The sequence below is a fragment of the Garra rufa genome, chromosome 15 (assembly GCF_049309525.1).
Source record: "Garra rufa chromosome 15, GarRuf1.0, whole genome shotgun sequence".
Lineage (NCBI taxonomy): Eukaryota > Metazoa > Chordata > Actinopteri > Cypriniformes > Cyprinidae > Garra > Garra rufa.
The window spans coordinates 12,791,373-12,815,559 of NC_133375.1; the positions used below are offsets into that span (position 1 = coordinate 12,791,373).

General features: G+C 37.0%; 1 protein-coding gene across 1 annotated transcript; it reads right to left on the reverse strand.

Annotated features, from left to right (window-relative positions):
• Positions 1–5,809: 5,809 nt before the first annotated feature.
• On the reverse strand, positions 5,810–24,186 carry prkab1b (protein kinase, AMP-activated, beta 1 non-catalytic subunit, b). Its single transcript, XM_073818955.1, has 8 exons — positions 24,053–24,186; positions 12,399–12,546; positions 12,158–12,309; positions 10,132–10,225; positions 9,930–10,044; positions 9,711–9,844; positions 6,759–6,827; positions 5,810–6,364 (listed from the first exon to the last, which is right to left on the reverse strand). Exons 2-8 carry the CDS (start codon positions 12,537–12,539, stop codon positions 6,287–6,289), a joined length of 783 nt encoding a protein of 260 aa, XP_073675056.1. The 5' UTR covers positions 12,540–12,546; positions 24,053–24,186; the 3' UTR covers positions 5,810–6,286.
• Position 24,187: the final 1 nt, after the last annotated feature.

Genomic DNA, 24,187 nt, shown 5'->3' on the forward strand with positions numbered 1-24,187 from the left:
AGAACAAAGTTTTATATATATATATATATATTATTGAGTCAAATAGTGTAGAAAAAGATGGGTTTTCAGCAGTCGCTTGAAAGCTGTTAAGGAGTCTGCATTCCGGAGAGGGGTGGGAAGATCATTCCACCAGGCAGGAACGTTGAACGAGAATGTTCTAGAAAGTGATTTCATGCCTCTCTGTGGTGGTACAATGAGGCGTCTTTCACTAGAGGATCTCAGACTTCTGGAGGGAGTGTAGATTCGAAGTAGTGAATGGAGGTAGGCAGGTGATGAGCCGGTGGCTGTCCTATAGGCCAGCATCAGTGTCTTGAATTTGATGCATGCTGTAACCGGTAGCCAGTGCAGAGATATGAAGAGAGGTGTGACATGGGCCTTTTTGGGCTCATTGAAGACCAGCCGTGCTGCTGCATTCTGAATCATTTGTAGAGGTCTGATTGTACATGCTGGAAGACCGGCTAAAAGAGCATTGCAGTAGTCCAGCCTGGAAATGACCAGGGCCTGGACGAGGAGTTGTGCAGCATGCTCTGCAATGCAATGTTGTGCAATGCAAACCTGCAAGATCGAGCAGTTTTAGCTATGTGTCTTTAAAAGTCAATTGGTTGTCAAAGATTACACACAGATTTCTGGCTGAAGTCGATGGGGTAATTGTTGATGAACCTAACTGGATGGAGAAGTCATGCTGTAGAGTTGGAGTGGCAAGAAAGACAAGGAGCTCAGTCTTTGCAAGATTGAGCTGTAGATGGTGTTCCTTCATCCATGCAGAGATATCCGCCAGGCAGCCTGAGATCCGTGCAGCTACTGATGTATCATCTGGTTTGAATGAAAGATAGAGCTGTGTGTCATCAGCATAGCAATGGTAGGAGAAGCCATGTGCCTGTATGATGGGGCCCAGAGATGTAGTGTATATGGAGAAGAGGAGAGGTCCAAGAACTGATCCCTGAGGAACCCCAGTGACCAGTTGATGAGTTTTAGATACCTCCCCTCCCCAGTCCACTCTGAAAGACCTACCAGAGAGGTAGGATTTGAACCAGCGAAGTGAAGTCCCTGTGATGCCCAGCGATGAGAGGGTGGACAGGAGGATCTGGTGATTCACCGTGTCAAAGGCTGCAGATAGGTCCAGCATGATGAGTACTGATGATTTGGAATCAGCTTTTGCAATCCGCAGGGCTTCAGTGACAGACAGTAGTGCCGTCTCAGTTGAATGGCCACTCCTGAACCCTGACTGGTTAGCATCCAGTAGATTGTTCTGTGAGAGGAATAAAGATAGCTGGTTGAAAACAGCCCGTTCCAGTGTTTTTGCTATGAATGGAAGGAGAGAGACAGGTCTGTAGTTGTCAATGAGTGAAGTGTTAAGTGTAGGTTTTTTGAGCAGTGGGGTTACCCGGGCCTGCTTAAATTTAGTGGGGAAAGTGCCTGTGAGAAGAGATGTGTTGATGATGTGTGTGATCAAACGCTCTGAAGGGCAGTGCTAAATGATAAAAATATGATATTTAGGCAAAATAAGAAAAATGTACACATCTTCATTCTGTTCAAAAGTTTACACCCCTGGCTCTTAATGCATTGTTTTTCCTTCAGTGAGGGTTTGAACCTTCTGTAATAGTTGCATATGAGTCCCTCAGTTGTCCTCAGAATGAAAAGATGGATCTCAAAATCATACAGTCATTGTTAGTAAGGGTTTAAATACACAAAAATGCTGGAAATCCAAAACATTTGTGGAACCTGAAGAATTTTTCTAAAGAACAGCAGGCAGTGCAGTGTTCAGGACAAACAAGAGACTGAAACAACTAAAAAAAAACAGCTGTGGATCATTCAGGTAACAACACAGTTTTAAAAAATCAAGTGTATGTAAACTTTTAAATGGAGTCATTTTTATAAATTTAGCAATTACTTTCTCTTGTGGACTATATGTAAACGTCTTTTATGTAAAATATTCAAGTCTGCACTAAATAAAAATAACATGTATTTTGTAACTGCTCTCTTATTTAAGTAAAATGATTAACATTTTACAGATTCTGCAAGGTGTATGTAAACTTTTGACCTCAAATGTACAGTCGTGGCCAAAAGTTTTGAGAATGACACAAATATTAGTTTTCACAAAGTTTGCTGCTAAACTGCTTTTAGATCTTTGTTTCAGTTGTTTCTGTGATGTACTGAAATATAATTACAAGCACTTCATACGTTTCAAAGGCTTTTATTGACAATTACATGACATTTATGCAAAGAGTCAGTATTTGCAGTGTTGGCCCTTCTTTTTCAGGACCTCTGTAATTCGACTGGGCATGCTCTCAATCAACTTCTGGGCCAAATCCTGACTGATAGCAACCCATTCTTTCATAATCACTTCTTGGAGTTTGTCAGAATTAGTGGGTTTTTGTTTGTCCCCCCGCCTCTTGAGGATTGACCACAAGTTCTCAATGGGATTAAGATCTGGGGAGTTTCCAGGCAATGGACCCAAAATTTCAACGTTTTGGTCCCCGAGCCACTTAGTCATGACTTTTGCCTTATGGCACGGTGCTCCATCGTGCTGGAAAATGCATTGTTCTTCACCAAACTGTTGTTGGATTGTTGGAAGAAGTTGCTGTTGGAGGGTGTTTTGGTACCATTCTTTATTCATGGCTGTGTTTTTGGGCAAAATTGTGAGTGAGCCCACTCCCTTGGATGAGAAGCAACCCCACACATGAATGGTCTCAGGATGCTTTACTGTTGGCATGACACAGGACTGATGGTAGTGCTCACCTTTTCTTCTCCGGACAAGCCTTTTTCTAGATGCCCCAAACAATCGGAAAGAGGCTTCATCAGAGAATATGACTTTGCCCCAGTCCTCAGCAGTCCATTCACCATACTTTTTGCAGAAGATTAATCTGTCCCTGATGTTTTTTTGGAGAGAAGTGGCTTCTTTGCTGCCCTTCTTGACACCAGGCCATCTTCCAAAAGTCTTGGCCTCACTGTGCGTGCAGATGTGCTCACACCTGGCTGCTGCCATTCCTGAGCAAGCTCTGCACTGGTGGCACTCCGATCCCGCAGCTGAATCCTCTTTAGGAGACGATCCTGGCGCTTGCTGGACTTTCTTGGACACCCTGAAGCCTTCTTAACAAGAATTGAACCTCTTTCCTTGAAGTTCTTGATGATCCTATAAATTGTTGATTTAGGTGCAATCTTAGTAGCCACAATATCCTTGCCTGTGAAGCCATTTTTATGCAACGCAATGATGGCTGCACGCGTTTCTTTGCAGGTCACCACGGTTAACAATGGAAGAACAATGATTTCAAGCATCACCCTCCTTTTAACATGTCAAGTCTGCCATTCTAACCCAATCAGCCTGACATAATGATCTCCAGCCTTGTGCTCATCAACATTCTCACCTGAGTTAACAAGACGATTACTGAAATGATCTCAGCAGGTCCTTTAATGACAGCAGTGAAATGCAGTGGAAAGTGTTTTTTCGGGATTAAGTTAATTTTCATGGCAAAGAAGGACTATGCAATTCATCTGATCACTCTTCATAACATTCTGGAGTATATGCAAATTGCTATTATAAAAACTTAAGCAGCAACTTTTCCAATTTCCAATATGTATGCAATTCTCAAAACTTTTGGCCACAACTGTATATACATAGTTCTCATATTAAAGCCCATTAAAGCAGAACAGTTAAAAAGTATATCAAGTAGGGCTGGACGATTAATCAAAAAGTAACTGAACACCGAAATTCAGAACCTCTATCCGAAGTAATTTTTCCTTGTCGTATTTTGTTTTTTAATCCTGTTTATACTTTTCCACAATACAGACATGTATAGCCATTGCGTTCACGTCTTTTGCAGTGTGAGTGGTATGTTTAAGACGCCATGTCAAGTTAACATATGCAGCGCTGCTCATCAGTAGGTGCGTCTCCATTACAGATTTGCGCAGAACGTCTGCAATATTTATAAATGGTGATAAAAAAGTGGCTTTTCCATTAACCAATGTTATATAACTAAAATATATTATTTTCCTCTTGCAATAAGTCATGATGACCAATGTTGGTAGGTTTACAGTGCCTTGCAAAAGTATTTATAAAAGTATTTTTTTCACATTTTGTTTTGTTTCAGCATTATGTTAAATTGATTTAAATTATTTTTTTTCCACATCAATCTACATCTCATACACCATAATGACAAAGCACAAAACAGGTTTGTAACAACTTTGCAAATATATCATAAATAAAAAACTGAAAAGATCCCGTTGCATAAGTATTCATACCCTTTTCTGGGACACTCGAAATTTAGGAGCATTCATATTGCTTCTAGCTGTTACTACACTTCGAGTGGAGTTAAACTGTGGCAAATTCATTTGAATGAGTATGATTTAGAAAGGCACACACCTCTCAGAAAAGGTCTAACAGCTGAAAATGCATATCAGAGTAAAAACCAAGTCCTGAGGTCAAGATAACTGCCTGTAGAGCTCAGTGACAGACTTGCGCTAAGGCAATGATCTAGGGAAGAGTTCAGAAAAAAATCTGCTGCATTGAAGGTTCACAGAAGCATGTAGCCTCCATTATCCATAATGGAAGACAATTGGAACAACTAGGACTCTAGAAAATGTCTGCCAGCCCCCATCCAAGCTGACAGAGCTTGAGAGGTGAAAAGGTGAGGCAAAGAATGGCAGATAATTGTCACATCATACCCAAAAAGACTTGAGGCTGTAAAGGTGCTTCAACTATGTACTGAGTTAAGGGTATGAATACTTATGCAATGTACTTATTTCAGTGTTTTATTTTTAATAAATTTGTCAAATTTGCAAATCTGGTTTTTGCTTTGTCATTATTATGGTGTATGGAGTATAAATTGATGTGGGGAAAAACTAATTTAAAGCAGTTTAACATAATGCTGCAACAAAACAAAACGTGAAAAAAATGAAGGGGTATGAATACTTTTGCAAGGCACTGTATATCGCAGCCACTAGTCATCATTTTTAATCGGCATGGATCGTGAAACCGTTTTCATTGCAGTTTTGCGAAATATGCCTATTTCTAATTGTCTGAAAACCCACCTTATGTGAGCATTAAAACTTTTTGACGATATATGGGAGTTTTTGTTAAATTAGAAGTGTTTCCATTGGGCGTATTTTGCACAATTTGAAGGGTAATGGAAACGCAGCTAGTGTCAGTTCCAAATAGTGGACCACTCAGAAGACCACGGGGCAGGGCAAGCGGTCCGAGCTTTTGTTTTGTTTTGTTGTTATAATAATCGTTCATTAATCGCATTGGAGGGAAAATGTTTAATTAATCGAGATTTTGATTTTAGGTCATGTCATCCAGCGTCAGCACAAACCGTCTTTTGCCGTTTAAATAATAGTCAGGATTTACTAAAGATCTGCAGTGAAGAACTATTGCTGAAAAGACATGGACAGTTATTTTTGCACCTGAACTTATTGAATATGCATTTGTAGGGGTTTCACATTTAGATGCAAAAATTATGAGAGGATAGTATTAAAATGAATCACGCAATGCAATTTACTAACATTTGTGCTTGTCAAATTACTGGTATTTGCACCATTATTTAACGTCCCAAAAAAGCATATCTTAAAGCAGGTCGTAATTTGCTCTGATCTTGGTATTATGCTGGTCATTATGGAAATGATCTGGCTGCTTCTTTGTTCTTTAATGCATGCATTGTTTAAATCACACACTGAATTTTCTCAGAATTGCACTGGAACGTTTATTCGTCCTTTTTTGTAAAACTGTCCCCAAGTCAAAAAAGTCAAAAAACAAAAAAACAGAAACACTTTCTGTGTTCAATGTGATTGTTTCACGTAAACAACAATATACAAATAGTGTTTTAGTGTGCATTTTATTAGCACAATGGTCCATTCATTAACAATTATAATTTTATTTGCAGATATTTCTAAATACAGAGCAACACAGTGGAAATGTTCAAACCTCAAAAGTCTTTTAGTAACATCCCTGGAATCAAGATCTCAAAGAAAACAGACACATTACAGACGTCCTTAGAATGATCTAGGAGTATTTTGAAATTAATGAACTGTAAAGCCACATACAAAACACTTATGCATGTCTGCAAGCCTGATACAAAATCATATTTTTACATTTGGCAAATGCATTACATGATTTGTGCAAACATTGTAGATACTGGTTTATGGATCGGAAGCTGGCATTCAGAAACACACAAATATAAACTCACATATGAGACATATGCGTTTGTTGATGTTTGATATGGTCCCTTTCTTTCATGAATAACATACAGCACTCTAAGTCTGTATAAGGCAGACTAGTGTTGAAGAACAGAGATCATATAGGCTTGTACAGCAGTGTGGTCACATACTTCTTTTTGTAGCGGTGTGTCGCACTAAGGACCATCACACCATCCTGAATTAAGAGAGAGGAAATGGATACACATCAGTGATATCAACTTAAACCACAAACAAGATAAAAATTATGAAAAGGATAGTTCACTCGAAAATAATAACTCATCATTTACTCACCCATATCTAAAAAAGGCATATCTATTAAAATAATGAGCTGTTGTAATTGGAACCTGTCAGCCATTGTCTAAAAAACCATCAGCACTGTCATTCTCTTAACCATTTACTTTTGTGTTACACTGAAGAAAAAAAAAGGACATACAGGTTTTGACAAATAAGGGTGATTAAATAACACAAGTTTCCATTTTTGGGTGAACTATCACTCAGGGTGTGGACATTGTTAAAGAATTTTTTTCTATGAGTGTTATCTCTGAATGGTGTGTTGTTTGCTATCAGACCTTGATGGAAAGGGCGTACAGGTGGTTGAGCATCACATGGTTCGGTTCAGGTAGCAGGGTTGGGTCACACTGTTAAAAGCAGACATGGGAACAAGTTAGGGAAAGTCTCTGCTTTCTAAAAAATTGTCCACACTCAGCAATTTCCAACCACAGGCTCTTTATCTTTTCTTATCTTTTTAAGGTCAAAAACAAGGGGCAACCTCCCGCTCTCTCTATTGAAACCAACACGGAAGTGTCTTAAAATGCAATACATCGACTGGCCGCTTGAGGCTGGCTGCAAAAGAGAGTCAGTCCCATTGACTCCCCATGTTAAAATGCCCAACTTTACAGCAGAAAAAAGTATGTTTACAGCCTGGTTCAAAAAATGGTTTTGGTCTATATAGCTAGTTTTGCCCTTCATGTCAACTGTGAGGGGGGTGAATTTTTTTATAACTCATCCGTTTAAGTTATATTAAGCCTTAAAGTTCAGCATAATTAAGGGCGTGGCCACTTGAGTGACAGGGGGATTGCCGCTGCTGTCACCACTGTCGCGCTAGGCGGGCGTGGTTTCAGCAACCAGCTCCACCCACGTCCCGCCTTTTTGCCCATTTTTGATTATCCGGGAGTGACGCGCGGTGACGCGTTTCCAAGATGGCGACGGCCGAATCCCGCCCACAACAGGCTTCAAAATAGCGCTTCAGAATCCTACGGGTGACGTCACGGATACTACGTCCATATTTTTTACAGTCTATGGTCAAAAAGGAACTGCTTTAACTGCAATGCTGTATTTAGAACCGACCTCCTCTCAAATGACTTTCTCAGTTTACATCGGATTTTTTGTGCTTAGGAAAAAGCAAATGCCACATGGTTTTGCCATCCAATTTTGTGCTTAATGTTTCTTATGCTCATCTGTTTACAGAAAGAATTATTGCGATTTAAAATAACGTGTTTCTAATATAATATACTTTAAAATATAATGTATTCCTGTGATGCAAAGCTGATTTTTTTTTATCAGCCATTACTCCAGTTTTAAATGTCACATGATCCTTCAGAAAGCATTATAATATGCTGATTTATCATCAATGTTGGAAACAGTTTCGCTTTTTTTTTTTTTGGAACCTTTCATACTTTTTTTTTTTTCAGGATTCTTTGATGAATAAAAGGTTAAAAAGAACAGCATTTATTTAAAATAAATAAAGTTTGACACAATATAAACAATATATAATCTTTCAAAAGTTTTGGGGTCAGTAAATGTTTTTTTTAACAAATTAATATTTTAATATTATATATATATTAATATTTTTATTCAGCAAGGATGTGTTAAATTGATAAAAAGTCATAGTAAAGACTTACGTCGTTAGAAAAGATTACTATTTTAAATAAATGCTGTTTCTTTTAACATTTTATTAATCAAAGAATCCTTAAAAGGGTATCCAGCAGATTATCCTAATGCTACATTAACATAAGATGTGGATTTTTTTTTTCTGATTTAAAATTTGTGAAGCTAGGTAATTATGTACAATAATGTGGTTAAAGGAATATTCTGGGTTAATTATGAGTTTAGCTCAGTCAGCAGCATTTATGGCACCAGTTAATACGGTAAAGGAACACTCCACTTTTTTTGGCTCATTCTCCAACTCCCCCCCGAGTTAATAAGTTGAGTTTTACCGCTTTGAAACCCATTCAGCCGTTCTCCTGTTCTGGTGATATCACTTTTAGCATAGCTTAGCATAGATCATTGAATCCTATTTGACCAATAGCATCGCGTTCAAAAATGACCAATGAGTTTCGATATATGTCCTATTTAAAACTTGACTCTTCTGGAGTTACATTGTGTAGCAATACCGGCGGAAAATGTAAAGCTGCGAATTTCTAGGCTGATAAGATTAGGAACTACACTCCCATTCCGGCGTAATAGTCAAGGAAGTTTGCTGCCGTAATATTACGTGATATCACTCCGCCTGCTTCGTCTAAATTACGGTAGCAAATTTCCTTGACTCTTACGTCGGAATGGGAGTGTAGTTCCTAATCTTATCAGCCTAGCTATGGGGGGAGTGGAGAATGAGCCTGTTTCCAAAAAAAGTGGAGTGTTCCTTTAATTACCACAAAATCATTTAAGTAAATAAATAATCACTATATTCTGTAAAGGAACTATTAAAATGGAATGTAGTTCAAAGTAATACATTATGTATTATATATATATTAATATTTTTATTCAGCAAGGATGTGTTAAATTGATAAAAAAAAATCATAATAAAGACTTATGTTGTTAGAAAAGATTACTATTTTGAATAAAGCTGTTTCTTTTAACATTTTATTAATCAAAGAATTCTTGAAAAGGTATCCAGCAGCACAACAGTTTCCAGCATTGATAATAAATCATATTAGAATGATTTCTGAATGATTTCTGAAGGGTCATGTGACCCTGAAGACTGGTAAATTACATTTAAGTATTTTAAAATAGAAATCTTAAATAGTTTTTTCTGTATTTTAATCAGATAAATGCAGCCTTGTTGAGTATAAGAGACTTCTTTAAAAAACATAAAAAAATATTACTTAAAATTTTAAACTTTTGTCAGTGAACATTTAATTTTTATTAATTTATTTCCGTTTTGGTTATACTTTAATTGAAACTTTCTGCATTCAATAATATTTGTAATTACAGTTGAAGTTTTTATATTTAAATTAAAAATCTAAAATTTATATTTAAACTTAGCTTTATTTCAATTACTAAAAAAGTTTATTTAATAATAATAATTTTTAGCCATTGTTAACAACAACAGCAAACTAAATTGCAGAGAGAACAGGATGGCAGACGCGGGTGGAAATTCTTCCGGAGTGGACATGAAGCAGAATGAAATGTGTGGAAACAAGACGGCAAAATGAGTCTAGCCAGCCAGTTGAATATAGCATCTGCTGTAATTTGATTGTGTGATCAAATACATGTTCAAGACGTAGCAAAGTAGTACTTACAGAGATTCCAGTGTCTTTGTTCAGGAGCACCTGCAGCAGGTGTGGGGGGAGTATAGGAGGAGAGCGCAGTCTGTCATCTGATTTGCTTGAGTAGGGATCCTGATGGTATGGTCCGGGTGGAGAGCTGGATAAGTCTGACAGAAAAAAAGCATGAGATCAGAACTGGCAGCATATTTCATTTGCTTAACAGTGAATAGATTTATCTTGATTTTGAGTTACCTGACATGTCGGCACATTTCTCAGAGTCTGTCTTCAGGGCATCAAAAACTTCAAAGTCTGTTTTCCTTACTTTAATGATATTATTCACCACACCTGACTTATTAGTTACAACAGGCTAGAAAACAAAAACAGAATTAAAGAGTTTTCCAAAAGTACAGGTTTCGAAATATGTTTTGTATGAGGATTATACAATCTTTCCCACCTCTTTGGGGTCTAATATCCAGTGTCCGTCCACATAGAACTTATACTGGTGCTCTCCTTCTGGCAGGTCAATTATGGCCACAAAATTATTATGACTGTAAAAAACAGATGGAGAACAAAACAATAAAGAAAAGCAAGTGGAAAGTTGTTTTCTTTTTCTACTCATGATGACAGTGAATGACTCCCACAAGGCATTCTGGAAGATGCCTGTTTGCATTCAGCATGAGATCACAAGGTTGTTTTTTCAAGTTTCTTGTAAGTGCACACTGACCTCTAGTGTTGAGCATGTAAAAGATCAAAAGAGTCCAAACTGTTTTAGAAAGACTAGAATGTGTTTTTTTCTTTTTTAAGTTAGGTAATTATGTACAATAATGTGGTTAAAGGAATATTCTGGGTTTTGAGTTTAGCTCAATCAATAGCAGTTGTGGCACCAGTTAAGTTAATATGTTAATTACCACAAAATAATTTTCTTTGAATAAATAAATAATCACTATATTCTGTAAAGGAACAATTCAAATGGAATGTAGTCCAAAGAAATTAATATTTATTGAATCTTTTTTATAAGATACAAAGCCTATTAAAATGCATGTATTTAATAATGTTTATTTTAATTTGTATAATGATTTTATAGATATAGAGATAATATTGTGAAGTGTTTTTATGTTAATATATTTCATTAAAACCATAAATTATACAAAAATTATTAAACCATAAACTATTTTTGAAGCCATTAGTGTCACATGATTATTCAGAAATCATTCTAATATGCTGATTTGTTGCTCAAACACATTTATTATTATCAATGATGAAAACAGTTATGCTTCATATTTTTGTGGAAACTGTGTTCTTTCAGCATTTTTTGAATTTAAAGGTCAAAAACAGCATTTACAGTTTAAGTCAAAAGTTTACATACTGTGTACAATACTGTGCAGAATCTGCAAAATGTTAATTATTTTACCAAAATAAAAGAGATCATACAAAACGCATGTAATTTTTTAATTTACACTCATATAGTCCACACGAGTAAATAATTGTTGAATTTATAAAATTGACCCAGTTCAAAAGTTTACACACGCTTGATTCTTAATACTGTGTTGTTACCTGAATGATCCACAGCTGTTTTTTTGTTTTTTTGTTTGTTTGTTTCACGAGTTCGCCCTTACATCTAATCTGCTTGATCGAGTAATAAGCATATTTTGGCGTGCTGTCCAGGGGAAGGGTTCCGGGCCGGAATACAGGCCGGACCCAGAGAACTCCCCCTGCTAGTTTAGGATAGAAACAGATTAGAAGTGGGGAGTAGGGGTGGAGGAGGGATGCCAAGAAACTGTCGCTGGATGGAGGTAATACGGCTGGCAATATATTGGTGATGCGCTAATTGAATGATTGGTTTAAACGAGTTGCACCTGTGCCGAATGGATTGATTATCTGATCGTGCTCCTCCCGAACCTTGTTTATAAAACATCATTTAGTGATAGTTGTTGATGAGTCCCTTGTTTGTCCTGGATAATTTAACTGCCCGCTGTCCTTGAGAAAAATTCTTCAGGTTCCACAAATTCTTTGGTTTTTCAGCATTTTTGTGTATTTGAACTCTTTCCAACAATGACTGTATGATTTTGAGATCCATCTTTACTTTCCATCACACTGAGGACAACTGAGGGACTCATACGCAACTATTACAGAAGGTTCAAATGCTCAATGACAATTCAGAAAGAAAAACGATGCATTAAGAGCCAGGGGTGTAAACTTTTGAAGAGAATGAAGATGTGCACATTTTTTATTTTGCCTAAACATCATATTTTTTAAAATTTAGAACTGCCCTCAGAAGCTACAGAAGATACACGTTTTCCAGAAGACAAAATAAGTTAAATTTACCCATATCTTCAAATTCAAAAACGTTTAAAAATGCTCTTAATGCATTACAGCACCTTGTAGAACGTTCAGCTGTGATTATAGGATGATGCAAATACCTCCTGTGTTTCAGAGTCTACCATATAACGCTAATGATCTAATGATTTGTCAGCACTCACCTCTTAGTCAAGGGGATTTTGCTGGACCAGTTGTTAAAGGAGCCAGACAAGTAGATATCTTTCCCTGGACCATTCCAGCGGAACACAGTGGGCCTTTCCTCTGGCGGAGCTTTAGTATCTGATTCCTGATCTTGTCGCCAGGCTAGAAACTCCTAGTAAGACAGAGAGCAAGATGGATGAGGTGTGAGATGGTGCTGCAATAAATGAGTTAAGGAATATGTTTTCGCAGTTAATGTTTCACCTTAGCATCATCCGTTTGGAAGAGATCTCCATCCTCCACACTGTCCATTAGGATTTTGGGTCGAGCGCCATCTTTCCCCCCGCGGCTTTCTCGCCTTTGCGTCTTCTCCGCTCCGCTTCTCTCACTGCTGGTGTTGCCCATGCTGCTCCTTTTTTACATGTATGTTAATGAGACTTTCTTTATGAACAAGAGCTTTCTTTGTAATTTGTTCCTCATAATACATGTAGTGTATTCATTAGAGTCTTAAAGGTATAGTTCACCCAAAAATGAAAACTACCCCATGATTTACTCAAGCCATCCTAGATGTATATCACTTTTTTTCTTTCAGATGAATATAATCAGAGTTATATTACAAAATGTCATGTCTCTGCCAAGTTTTATAATGGCAGTGAATGGCTGTTGAGATTTTGAATTCCAATAAAGTGCATTTATCCATCATGAAAAGTGCTCCACACAGCTCCAATGGTTAATAAAGACCTTCTGAAATGAATCGACGAGTTTGTTCAAGAAAAATATCTCTGTTTAAAATGATAAACTGTAATCTCTAGCTTCTGCTACCTGTTGTATGCATATTCATAAGAAAGTGCCATTTTTCTTTACAAACCCTTGTTTAGTACTTCTAAGTCATGACATTTGTTTTGCCCTCTCCTCTGCATTTTTGTGTTCATCACTGCATTTAACTACATTCTATGTCATACGCTGGAATGCCACTTTCTCGTGAACATATGGACAACAGTGAGCGAGAGCGAGAGCGAGAGATTACAGTTCATAACATTTTAATTGATATTTTTCTTACACAAAAGCATTTCTTCACTTCGGAAGGCCTTTATTAACCACTGGAGCTGTGTGGAACACTTTTTATGATGGATGGGTGCACTTTATTGGACTTCAAAATCTCAACACCCATTCACTGCCATTTTAAAGCTCAGAAAAGCCAGAACTTTTTAAAAAAAATATACCTTAAATTGTATATATCTGAAAGAATTAAGTCATATACACCTAGAAAGGCTTGAGGGTGAGTAAATCATTGGGTGATTTTCATTTTTGGGTGAACTGTCCTTTTAAAACCGAAACCCAAAACCGAAAATTCTGTCATCATTTGCTCACCCTCAAGTTGTATGAGTTTCTTTCTTCTGTTTAACACAAGATAATATATTTTGAGGAAAGCAGGTCAGCAAACAATTGATGAGCCACTGACTTCCATAGTATGGGGAAAAAATACAATTAAAGTCAATGGATATCACCAACTATTTGGTCATCAAGATTCTTTTGTAAATTCAAGTAAATTCTTTCGCGTTCAGTAGAAGAAAGAAACTCATACAGATTAGGAACAATTTATGGGTGAGTAAGTGACAACATAATATTCATTTTTGGGGTTGTTTAATGTATCATAATGTTCCTTTCACAAAAATATTTACAAGACAAGAGGTACATGAGTTTCCAAAGTTTAAGTAACTATGAAAGTAACTTTTCTTTTCTTTTTCCCTTAACCCTTATGCGTCAAAAAAAAAAAAGTCCATATCCAAAAACTGTCATGAAAATATGCATCAATAAATAAAAAATATGATTTATTAATATGTTTTTCCACTTTCACTGATGTTTGATTTTTTTAACCAGCATCTGTTCTATCCATAGATACCAAACATTCATTCATTTTCAGAACTGTAACCCTTTAAATGCTGGTTTGTTTGCATGCCACAAGTGTTCTTTTTTTTTAATGAAAAAATTGAAAAATAGTAGTAATTTCCATATACTAAGTGCTAAGCAGAATTTTCTTTGCTTATTAGATTCTTGGGTGTGTCAGTGAAGAACAACATTAATTTTGAGACATTTATAATTTTTATGTAGTATTAGATTTTTTTTATTTAAATGTATATGCCAAATTTGAAAAAAAAAAATATATATTGCCAAATCTAGTAAAAAAAAGGGTAAAAATTAAAAATTTTAAGCCTTGACCATAGAATGAATGCCTATTAGCAAATATTTCATCATTTAATAGTCAAATGGCCTTGGGTTAAAAAATTGCAGTTTTAATGGGTTTCAATGTGGACATTTTTGTCCTTAAGGTCCTGAGTGTGAGTATTTTTTGTATGGAGGGTAAAATTGATTTTTTTGAAGGAAATGAGGGTGAAATAGTACAATTTTAATAAAAATAAACACCCGAGCCAAAATGTATGCAGTTGGCATTAACACAGGCACACTTACAACAAAAAACAAAACTGAAATGGACAAAAATGGTCGCACAAGGGTTACATTTCTAAATAAACAGACGCTAGCGACCTTCTCCTGGTATCCATAACAACCTTAACCCCGCCTGAGATTAGTAGTATGGGATGGTTTTCATTTTATAAAGATACATATTAACGTTACCTACAACAAATATGGTAAAAATCTTATTATTTAGCTTTCAGATAATCGACGTTTAGCTAAAAATGAGCTAGAGGCGCTAAAGAACAGTCAATATTATCAAGCTGCAGACTCGGAGACTGCTGCATCGACAGTCCCGCACCCAGAGTCCCGCATTCTCAGACCCCTCGTTTTTCGCGTCAGCGCCTCCTGCTGTTCGGAATATCGTATAACACCCTTATCCAAATGCCATTGAAAACATTAGAATGCAATATTACGGTCTCTTTTTATTAAAAGTTATCCAAATAAATATTTGCGTTCCCTGCTTAATGCATGTGCCAAAAAAAAAAAAAAAAAAAATCATTGTGTTCTCAAACTAACTAATTACCCAGTATTTTTTTTTGAGCGTGGGTGTAATTGAAAGGAAATAACTGATGCAACCGATACAAATACAAATTGAACTATCATCTGAAAAATATTATGTGACATTATATTGCTACAATGTTTTAGTACAATGTTTCAAATTCCATTTTTTTCTTTCAGCTCATCATGTAATGGTCTAATTAACATTATACCATGCTAACATTAAAAAAACAGTTTTTTGATATTTTGAATGTGAAGCAAAACTCAAATAATAGACAAAACACCAATAATTAACAATTCTGTACTTTATTTAATGATCACCTTGCTGTAAACAGGACAAAGCAAAGAAAAAAGGAAGAAAGAATTGTGTTAGTGACGTTATTTTCATCTTCAATTGCATTAAAAAAACTCCTCATTTATAAGTTGCTTTGGATAAAAGCGTCTGCTAAATGAATAAATGTAAAATGTAATGTAAATGCATAAGGTAAAATAATTACTTTCTGGGAGGCAAATGTTGCTTCTTTTCTCATTTTTTTTGTTATCACCCGGTCAAATTCCTCAACTTCACTAAAATAAAAGATGAATGCCATTGTCAAAAATATTGTGTAATAATATTTTGTTTGCTAATTCAAATTACAAGCATACCTAGGGTGATAAGTAGGGCCACGAAGGAACACCTCCTCAGCCTCCTGCCAGGATAATGCCTGCAGCTCACATAGGCCATGAATGATGGCCTGTCCATATAAATAAATACATTAATTAATTAATGTATAAAACATTTCATATATGGCAATAATAGAAACAATCCAATTGACAAACATGTGCGGGCCAACCTCAGGAAAAAGAAAACTACAAATGAACTCCACTTCATTTGTGAAGTTCAGTTGAGTTTTACACTTGTGTAGCACAGCTTTGAGGTGTTCAAAAAGAATGGCACACTGCTGCTCACTGTCCATGAAGAGTGGCACACGTGGCTTTAGGGGGAACCACTTTGATGGTTTCCCATTGAGAACATCCTGCGGGGCAAACAAAAAGTGTTGTTTTATATATACACAAGCCATCAATGAATAATTGGCATAACCATTAAAAATATAGCTAAAGAGCATATTGGATAATCAATTGACAATGTTGAAGTTGACAATGATCACAGCCCTGGGTGAGTCATTTAGGAATGCTAATCTTTAAATGGTGAAAAATGACCATTTCAGTACCACTAAATGCTGCTCTGTTCCCTTTGAAGACACAATGCAGTCCACCAGTGCTTCTTCAGTTCTTGTCCGATCTTGGACTGCTTGGACGTGCTGTGGGACATCTTGTGTGGTGCTTCTGCTTCTTTTTAGCCTATACAGAGGTTGAGTTTTGGCCTCCAATAAGCATTTTGCCTCGTCTGTCCAGAAGGCAAACCTGTGCCCATAGCTTGCAAACAATAATAAATAAAAAAATTATAGGAATAATAATAAAAAGAAAAGAAAAGAAATTGTCGCTTAAGAGAGTTATTAAGGGTGTTTAGTTACTCATGCTAAATAAAATGTTGAAAAAATATACAAAAGTAATATGACAAATTTAACTCATATATGGGACCTCTGAATAATATTTTACCAAAATGTACAATACTTTTTGACATACCCGTCAATTTGAAATCGTTCCATTAGCATAAGGCACCACCATTTTCTAATCATGGGCATGTCAACCTGAAAGAAATGCCCAGTTAAAGGTCATACTGTTTTCTACTTTTACCAAATAAACATAAATTCCCTTTTTTTAACTTACCTCTTGGAAATCGAACTCGATGTCACAGACCATTGAGAGGGTGTACTGAAATACAGGAGACAAGCTGTTGTTAACACTGTTCACTAGACCTTTCTTATAAAAACATTAAAGTCCCTACCATCAGCACAAAAACACCACAGTCATTCCCTCTTGTTTGACGTGGCAAAGCCTAAGATTGAGAAAATTAGAAAAAGTCAGTTTAGAAATTAATAATAGATAAAAGGTACAGATAATATTAATATTACAGATAATTTGTGCAGTAGAATTATCACCGAAAAATCCTTTCCAGTCATTTCTGTCCAGATCCCTGGATCAATTTGGTTGGCAATTTGTCTGTAGAAAAAAAACATGTATATGACTGATCAAATTGAAATGACAGCTCATCTGTAACCTGAGAACATAGTCAGACACACCATGCAAAAAAGGCTAAATGAACGTAGCCAAAACATGCAAGAAATGGCTAGGAGAACATAGCCAAAAATTAGAGTTAAGGCAATAGAACATGGCCTTTAAACTTTGAACAAAGCTAATTGTATAGTAGAACAAAAGCTAGAAATGGCTAAAGGAACATAGCCAAAATTAGAGCCTGAAACTGCATGTCTAAATTCATAGGTGGACCTAAAAATTGCTCTGTATTCCTCATCTCCAAAGCCGGATTCGTGCTCTGCATACTGAGAGTCTAAAAAGACTATCTCCCTTCGAAGTGGCCTCATAATCTATAACGTGTTAAGGTGTAACAAGATTTAATTCTAAAGTTCTTGGAAGAAGCATTGATGATAAGTTTAGTTTTAGAAACACAACAATTATGCTGTAATCAACATATCAATGAGACATTCAATATCTAGTAAGAAATAATTCCTTACACAGACAATGTAGTGGTCAGGGCCATTAGCTTTTGTCCATGCTGGAAAGACTATCAAGTCTTTCATATCTGCATCCTCCTAAAATTGATTTCAGAAATTATGAAATTTTTGAAAAGAATTTATGCCTTTTTATAGTTTTTACCTCCCACTCACTATATACACACTCACCGGTAATGCTGTAACAATGTTTGGGGTTTCCTTCCAAGTAGGAACAACATAAAAGTTCTCTATGCATATATCTTTGCCCTATGGAAAAAGAAAGCAAGCAAAAATGTAGGTTGATTCAGACACATGTATACTCTTTGACAGTTTACATTGTAATATTTTATATACATACAATATTCCGAGCCATTTCAATAATAAGCTGCATGCAGGCGTTTCCAATCTGCAATAAATAATTAAATTAGTCACTCATTAGTGAATGTTTAAATACAAATGTAGCTTTCCAAATGCAGACTGCTTACATGGGAATCCATATCCCTCAGCAAACCCAAGCTCCAAAACTCCTCTCTAATGAGACACAATTTCCCCTCCTTGACAATAATTTCAGCTCCAGGCCGTTTGACATCCAGCACGTAATCAAGCTATTAAAAAAAAGTTAAATAGTCAAACAATAGTGCTCAACTGAAAATGCATGCACATTAAATTTCAACAATAATTTTACCAGTTTTTCTTGCACTGGATGCCAGTCCCTTTCCCATGGCTTTACTGGTGAAAAGTATTCCAACAGGGTTGTTGGTCCCAAAGCAGCGGCTTCTGGTGATGCAGTCTCACTCACTGTAGGGATGGCAATGGTTGCTGTAATGGCTGGTGATGCAGTCTCATTCACTGTAGGGATGGCAATGGTTGCTGGTGTTGCTGAGGGCTTTAAAATGGTGTCTGTCACTGCTACTGAAAGTAAGGTAAAAAACAATCAAGCTTAGAAATCATAAACTTTGTGTAGCTCCACCTGAGGGAGGGGACTGGACACAACAATTTACTTACCTACTGACACATCCATGGATTCCTCAGATGTTATATGTTCTACAAAAACATAAATGAACAGATCAGTCCAATGAGTAATAAAGTGTTACATTCATAACAAAAGTGCACAAGTACAGTGAAAAATTACCCAAAACAGCCTGGCTGTGGACATTCATTAGAATGTTTGTCTGAAACTCCTTTTTCATCTGCTTAAGTCGTTCTTCATTTTTGCGAATATTGTAATGGTGAATTATGTTTCGCATGAGAAACACATGAGTCGACGGCAAAGCCATGTTTAGGAAGTAGTTGTTTTTTTTTAGTTTTGCAAATAACTGTTCCACAACTTGGCTGTTAACTTTTCCAGCCAGTTGCGGGACCAGGCGAAGCTTCCGCAGTGAATCTCGAGCGTCCTTTGTGTTGTCCTCATGGAACCGGTCATACAGAACATAATGTTCTGCTGAACCAGTTACAGGGTGGCCATCAGGGTCAGGATTTTCCTTTTTGCATGTCAGCCAGGGTAGTGACACCTTTACGTTTCCAGCTTTGGCTTTCGCAATGTTTTCTGCTGTTGGGTCCATTAACCTCCCTTCAAATGGTGTGAAGGGTATTCTTTGTGGTTGTCTTAGGTTAGTGTGGGTTGACAGTCCACGTGCAAAGTCGTAGACGACAATGTTCGGCATTTGCTTCCATGAAAGAAGCATGTCCGCAAAATCACGCGGGCTCTCTGCTCGGATGTTGCATTTCAAACTGTAGACAATGCCACACGGACACATAATCACGGCCCAACCACCTAAAACGCAAATACATAAAAGAAAAGCAGATTTTTAGAAACTTTAATCCTTTGTATACTTATGCAAGACCTAATCATGTTATCAATGTCACATTGTATATTTTAGAGTTACTGCTATTACTGTTCTCATTTGCAATTTTGAGGTTTACCTGAGGCAGCCCAAATTTTCTCAAAAACTTTGTCATATGCCTCTCGTGACTTCATTTCTTGCGAAAGTCTTAAAAGGAGGTCAGTTCGGGATCCAGTGGCATCCAAACCACACTCTCTGCATAAATTTCTAATCACCTGCACCTGTTGAAGAAAATGTGTGTCAGTGAATACCTTAACCCTTAATAAGACAACATAAAATTATGACAACATTGAAGAGAGATTTTACCTTCTGTTTGCAGAGCTCATCTCTCAGACGATCCTCTGAGACAGTTATCTCAGAGACCTCTGCCGCTTTTGCTGGACGGATCTTCTCAAATTCTGTGTTAAGAACACAGTCTGAGCGGCGTGTATTTCTCCCTATCCAGGGTGCCCAAAAGTGAAAACTTGGAGGAACACTGAAAGGATTGTTTTTTTGACCTTTGGGAAACAAAACATGTCAGTATATCGTAGAAATCAGCATTTTACCTTTTGTCTTATCTTATTAAATACAAATCTACATAGGTGTAACATTTAATAATTGCTGGTGGATTTGCTTTCTTACTTGAAACAAATCCACGGGCAATTCTTTCCTCTGTCAGTGCCTTCCAAAACTGTTCTGAATCCACTTCTCCATTAAAATCTTCTGGAGGTTGTGCAAGGTCACTCACTAAAGAAAATTAAGAAAAAATTTAATAAACCATGGTCTACCTTTGTGCAATCCATAAACTAAAAGGGTTTTTTACCTGACAGATGAAAAGATGCCTTCTTGTGAAGGTCCATTATGACCACAGGCGGATGGTCACCACAGGTCACACAAGAATACTGATATTCATGGTCTGTTAGAGCTTCAAAATGAAGATAACCATGCAAAACTGTATCGGCTGAGGGGAACTGGACACCTGTAGTTAACTCCAAATACTCAACTACTCTGCTGACTGCAGTGTGGACCTATGATATAGAAACAGCACTCTTAATTACTGCTATTCATTAAAATAATAAAAAAACCTTTAAAGAATAAAGAAAAAATATACGCATCACCTGCAACAGGTTTCTAATAGTGAGGCAGAGAGGTAGATCAAGAAGGACATGGTCATTGAAATTATGTACACCTTCACTCCACTCTTGATACCGGTACAGTGCTCCACACTGAGGACAGTATTTGTAGTATGTAGAAATATCTGCAGACATAAAAGTTGCAAAAAAAGGAGTGGCTCAGTTCAAAACACAACATTATCAGAAGTACAAAATCACAACCATAAAAATAAATAATAATCCACCTTGGACAATTCCTGAGGTTGTAAGAATTTTAGCCTTTTGAGTAATGCAGATCGGGTCGCTGAGGACCATGCGGCTTGGGCAGTGGTGGCACAATGTCTCCTCAGGAATTAGGTGTCGTGGAAATTCCTTATCCACTGAAGAAAGTCTCAAATGGTTGGGAATAGTAGAAGGTATCTTTTTGTTCATTAAGATGTATTGTACCATGCCTTGTATTGCTGGAGCATCCTTTGGTGGGTAGGTGTTTTCACCCACATGAGTTCCATCACTTTCCTCCATTGCTGTCACCTGAAACTCCTCACCGCTCCTTTCAGTGCTCCGGACCTTCCGAAAGAGTTCTGCATTGGTTTGGAATAAGTGCCATTTTGCGATGTATTTATGTGTGCATGATCTCTGTGTTTTTGCACAAGGACAGTGCCATGAATTTTTTTTTGTATCATAAGACACCATGACTCTGCCTAGTCTGCTGTAATATGAAATAGTTGGCTCATGAACCGATATAAATTTTTTAGATGGAGGGGCTCCAATCTTTGACAGAACTGAAAGTGGTGCATTATTTTCTTTGGCTAGGGTTTGACGATCAACACACAGTTTAATTTTGTCCTTCCCAAACCATTTGCTTTTCACCATTTCTTTAAGACTATCTTCTCTGAGTGAGGGCGAGGTTAAAAAGGTTTTGCAGTATGAAACTGACCGGAGGTGTACACACTGGTATGACTGCAGTCCACTTCTCCATGCCAACTCCATATTAGCTTGGCACTCACTAAATTCACAAGAAACATGATGTTGTTCCCCCCATATTTTAATTTGAACATGGAGTGGAGTAGAAGCCCCATGAATACTTTTGTGGACTGCATACAGTCCATTCTGGGGATCTATGCATTCACTTTTGAGATGGGATGAGGATGAAATGTCCATCATTTTTGCTGTGTGTCTTCGTTCAATGTGCCTTTTTAAATTTTTTTTGTAAAATGTCAAATTACATTTGGGGCATTTTTGCAATACTTTTGGACCCACACGGATGCCAGTTTTTTTGAGTGGCCTGACAATGGCAGAGGTGGTTGGCACAGAGGTGGCAGCGATGGCTGTGGTGGATGGCGCAGCAGTGGGAGGCACAGAGATGGCAGCAAAGGGCGGCATAACAGTAGGTGGCACAATGATAGATGGCACAGAGGTGGCAGCAATGGCTGTGGTGGATGGCGCAGCAGTGGGAGGCACAGAGATGGGAGCCACAGTGCTGGGCGGCACAGAGATGGCAGCAAAGGGCGGCATAACAGTAGGTGGCACAATGATAGATGGCACAGAGGTGGCAGCGATGGCTGTGGTAGCTGGAACAGCAATGGCAGTAGCTTGTGCAACACCAGTTGCCACAGCAGTGGGTGTGCTATTACAGGCATCAGTGGCACTTGCTCTCTTAACATGCTTGTATTTGCAGGATCCTAAATGTGTGATAAAATCTGGCTTTCTTAAAATTGTGGACTGACAGTACAAGCAATGGTAATGTTGCTGGGTTCGGCAGGGGCGACCGCATCGATGTATGGTGTACCCTGGAATACAATAGCATGCAATTGCACTGTCACACACAGTCTTATGATCTTTCAAAAAGCAAAAAAAAAAAAAAAAGATGTTTGCTAATGTTACCTTCATGTTGCACTGCTCTGTTGAAGTGTCCCTTAACATGTTTCTGAACTTTGGACAACTTTGTCGGTTGGAAATATATCGGGGCACAGAATGGGCAGTGAAAATCACTGCAGCATTTATTACATTTCTGTATTTCTGGAAGTGAATTCCCCGTTTGAATTGTTATATCCATCTTCAAAAAAAAAAAAAGAGAGTCAAACACAAATTCAAAATTTAAGACCACCCCACAGAGCCCATACAGTCAAATTTCAGTCAAAACAAATTAAAACAAGGAACCCCCAAAAAAGGCCAAATGACACATTCTAACTCACATGTTAATACCATAGACTGGTTAATACATAGTGAAGGCATAGCAAATTTGATTATTAAGCAACTGTAGCCTATGAGTTGTAAATGACTGGCAACAACTTCATATCACAGTAAAATTAATATTGATCCATTTTAATACTTACGTTTTAAGAAATAATTTAAGTAGTCTATAGAAATTATATAAAGTAAAATAATTACTCTGGCATTAATTAATTCAATTTATAGTTTAAGGAGAAAAGTTCCGATAATTAAAGTTAAAGGTAAATCTGATTAAATAATTAATGATGACATTCTTTGATATTAACACACTTAATGTATTTAATTGGTCTACTTTAATGTCAACTAAATTTAATAATTTTTTTTACAATGGCTTGTCTACAAAAAGTCCAAGGTTAAAGGCTAACGTTAGCTATCAAAATATTTTCGGGGAAAAAAAGGCGAAAAAACATACATTAACGGCTCAAATTTTGTTACAAACTATCATTACAAATATTAAATAGACTGCTCATATGTTGGTGTATCGATGAGCTATAAAGTAGTTTGATTAAAAAAGAAATCATTTAATAAAATTGACGATACTCACCGTGTTCGTGTCATTTCGGTTCTTCACATGTTTATCCATGTGTTTATCCGATCCAATTTGAAAGGTGGCGCTGTCCCGAAAAACGAGGGGTCTGAGAATGCGGGACTCTGGGTGCGGGACTGTAGATGCAGCAGGCTCCGAGTCTGCAGCTTCATACTACTCAGAACAGTTTGGGCTTCACAAGACATAACATAAGAAATAACCGATTGCAGTCGAACATAATATTTATATATACATTAATTTAACAGACGTTTATATTTAATAAAAAATAAGTCGTTACAATACGCATACGGTTCACAAACAATGTAACACCATAGGCGAGTAAAAAAGTAACCTAACTTTAACCTTTGATCGCTGTTTACAATTGTTTTGGAAAACGCATTTTTATAACGTTACCTACACGGCGTTTTGTGAAGTTTAAGCAGTTTGCAGTTACATATTCGATTCAACAGTTGAACAACCTAGAAATACCAAGGAAGTAAAAACAAACTGGGATGTTGTTTCGTTAGTCGTATTTTGACATCGTTTTTTTCTTTGTTCCTGTTCTTGCGTGTAAGTCTCGCCCACAGCGTATCTCCTTTTCATCTCGGACTGTGGTAATTTCCCTGAATAAATATCTTACCTCTCAAAACTTTATTTGCCCGTAGCCCGCGACTACGTTTCTTTTCATAACGCCATTTTCACATTGCCTCACAAAAAGGTTAAATGTTAAGCACACCTCTTCCGCCTGCTGTTCGGGACAAGGGAAATAACCAGC

Coding starts and splice junctions, on each gene's coding strand:
- prkab1b (XM_073818955.1), bottom strand. CDS start 12,539: ATGGGCAACACCAGCAGTGAGAGAAGCGGAGCGGAGAAGACGCAAAGG. Junction 12,310..12,398: donor TCCAAACGGATGATGCTAAG/GTGAAACATTAA, acceptor CTGTCTTACTAG/GAGTTTCTAGCCTGGCGACA. Junction 6,828..9,710: donor ACAAAGACACTGGAATCTCT/GTAAGTACTACT, acceptor TGCTTTTAACAG/TGTGACCCAACCCTGCTACC.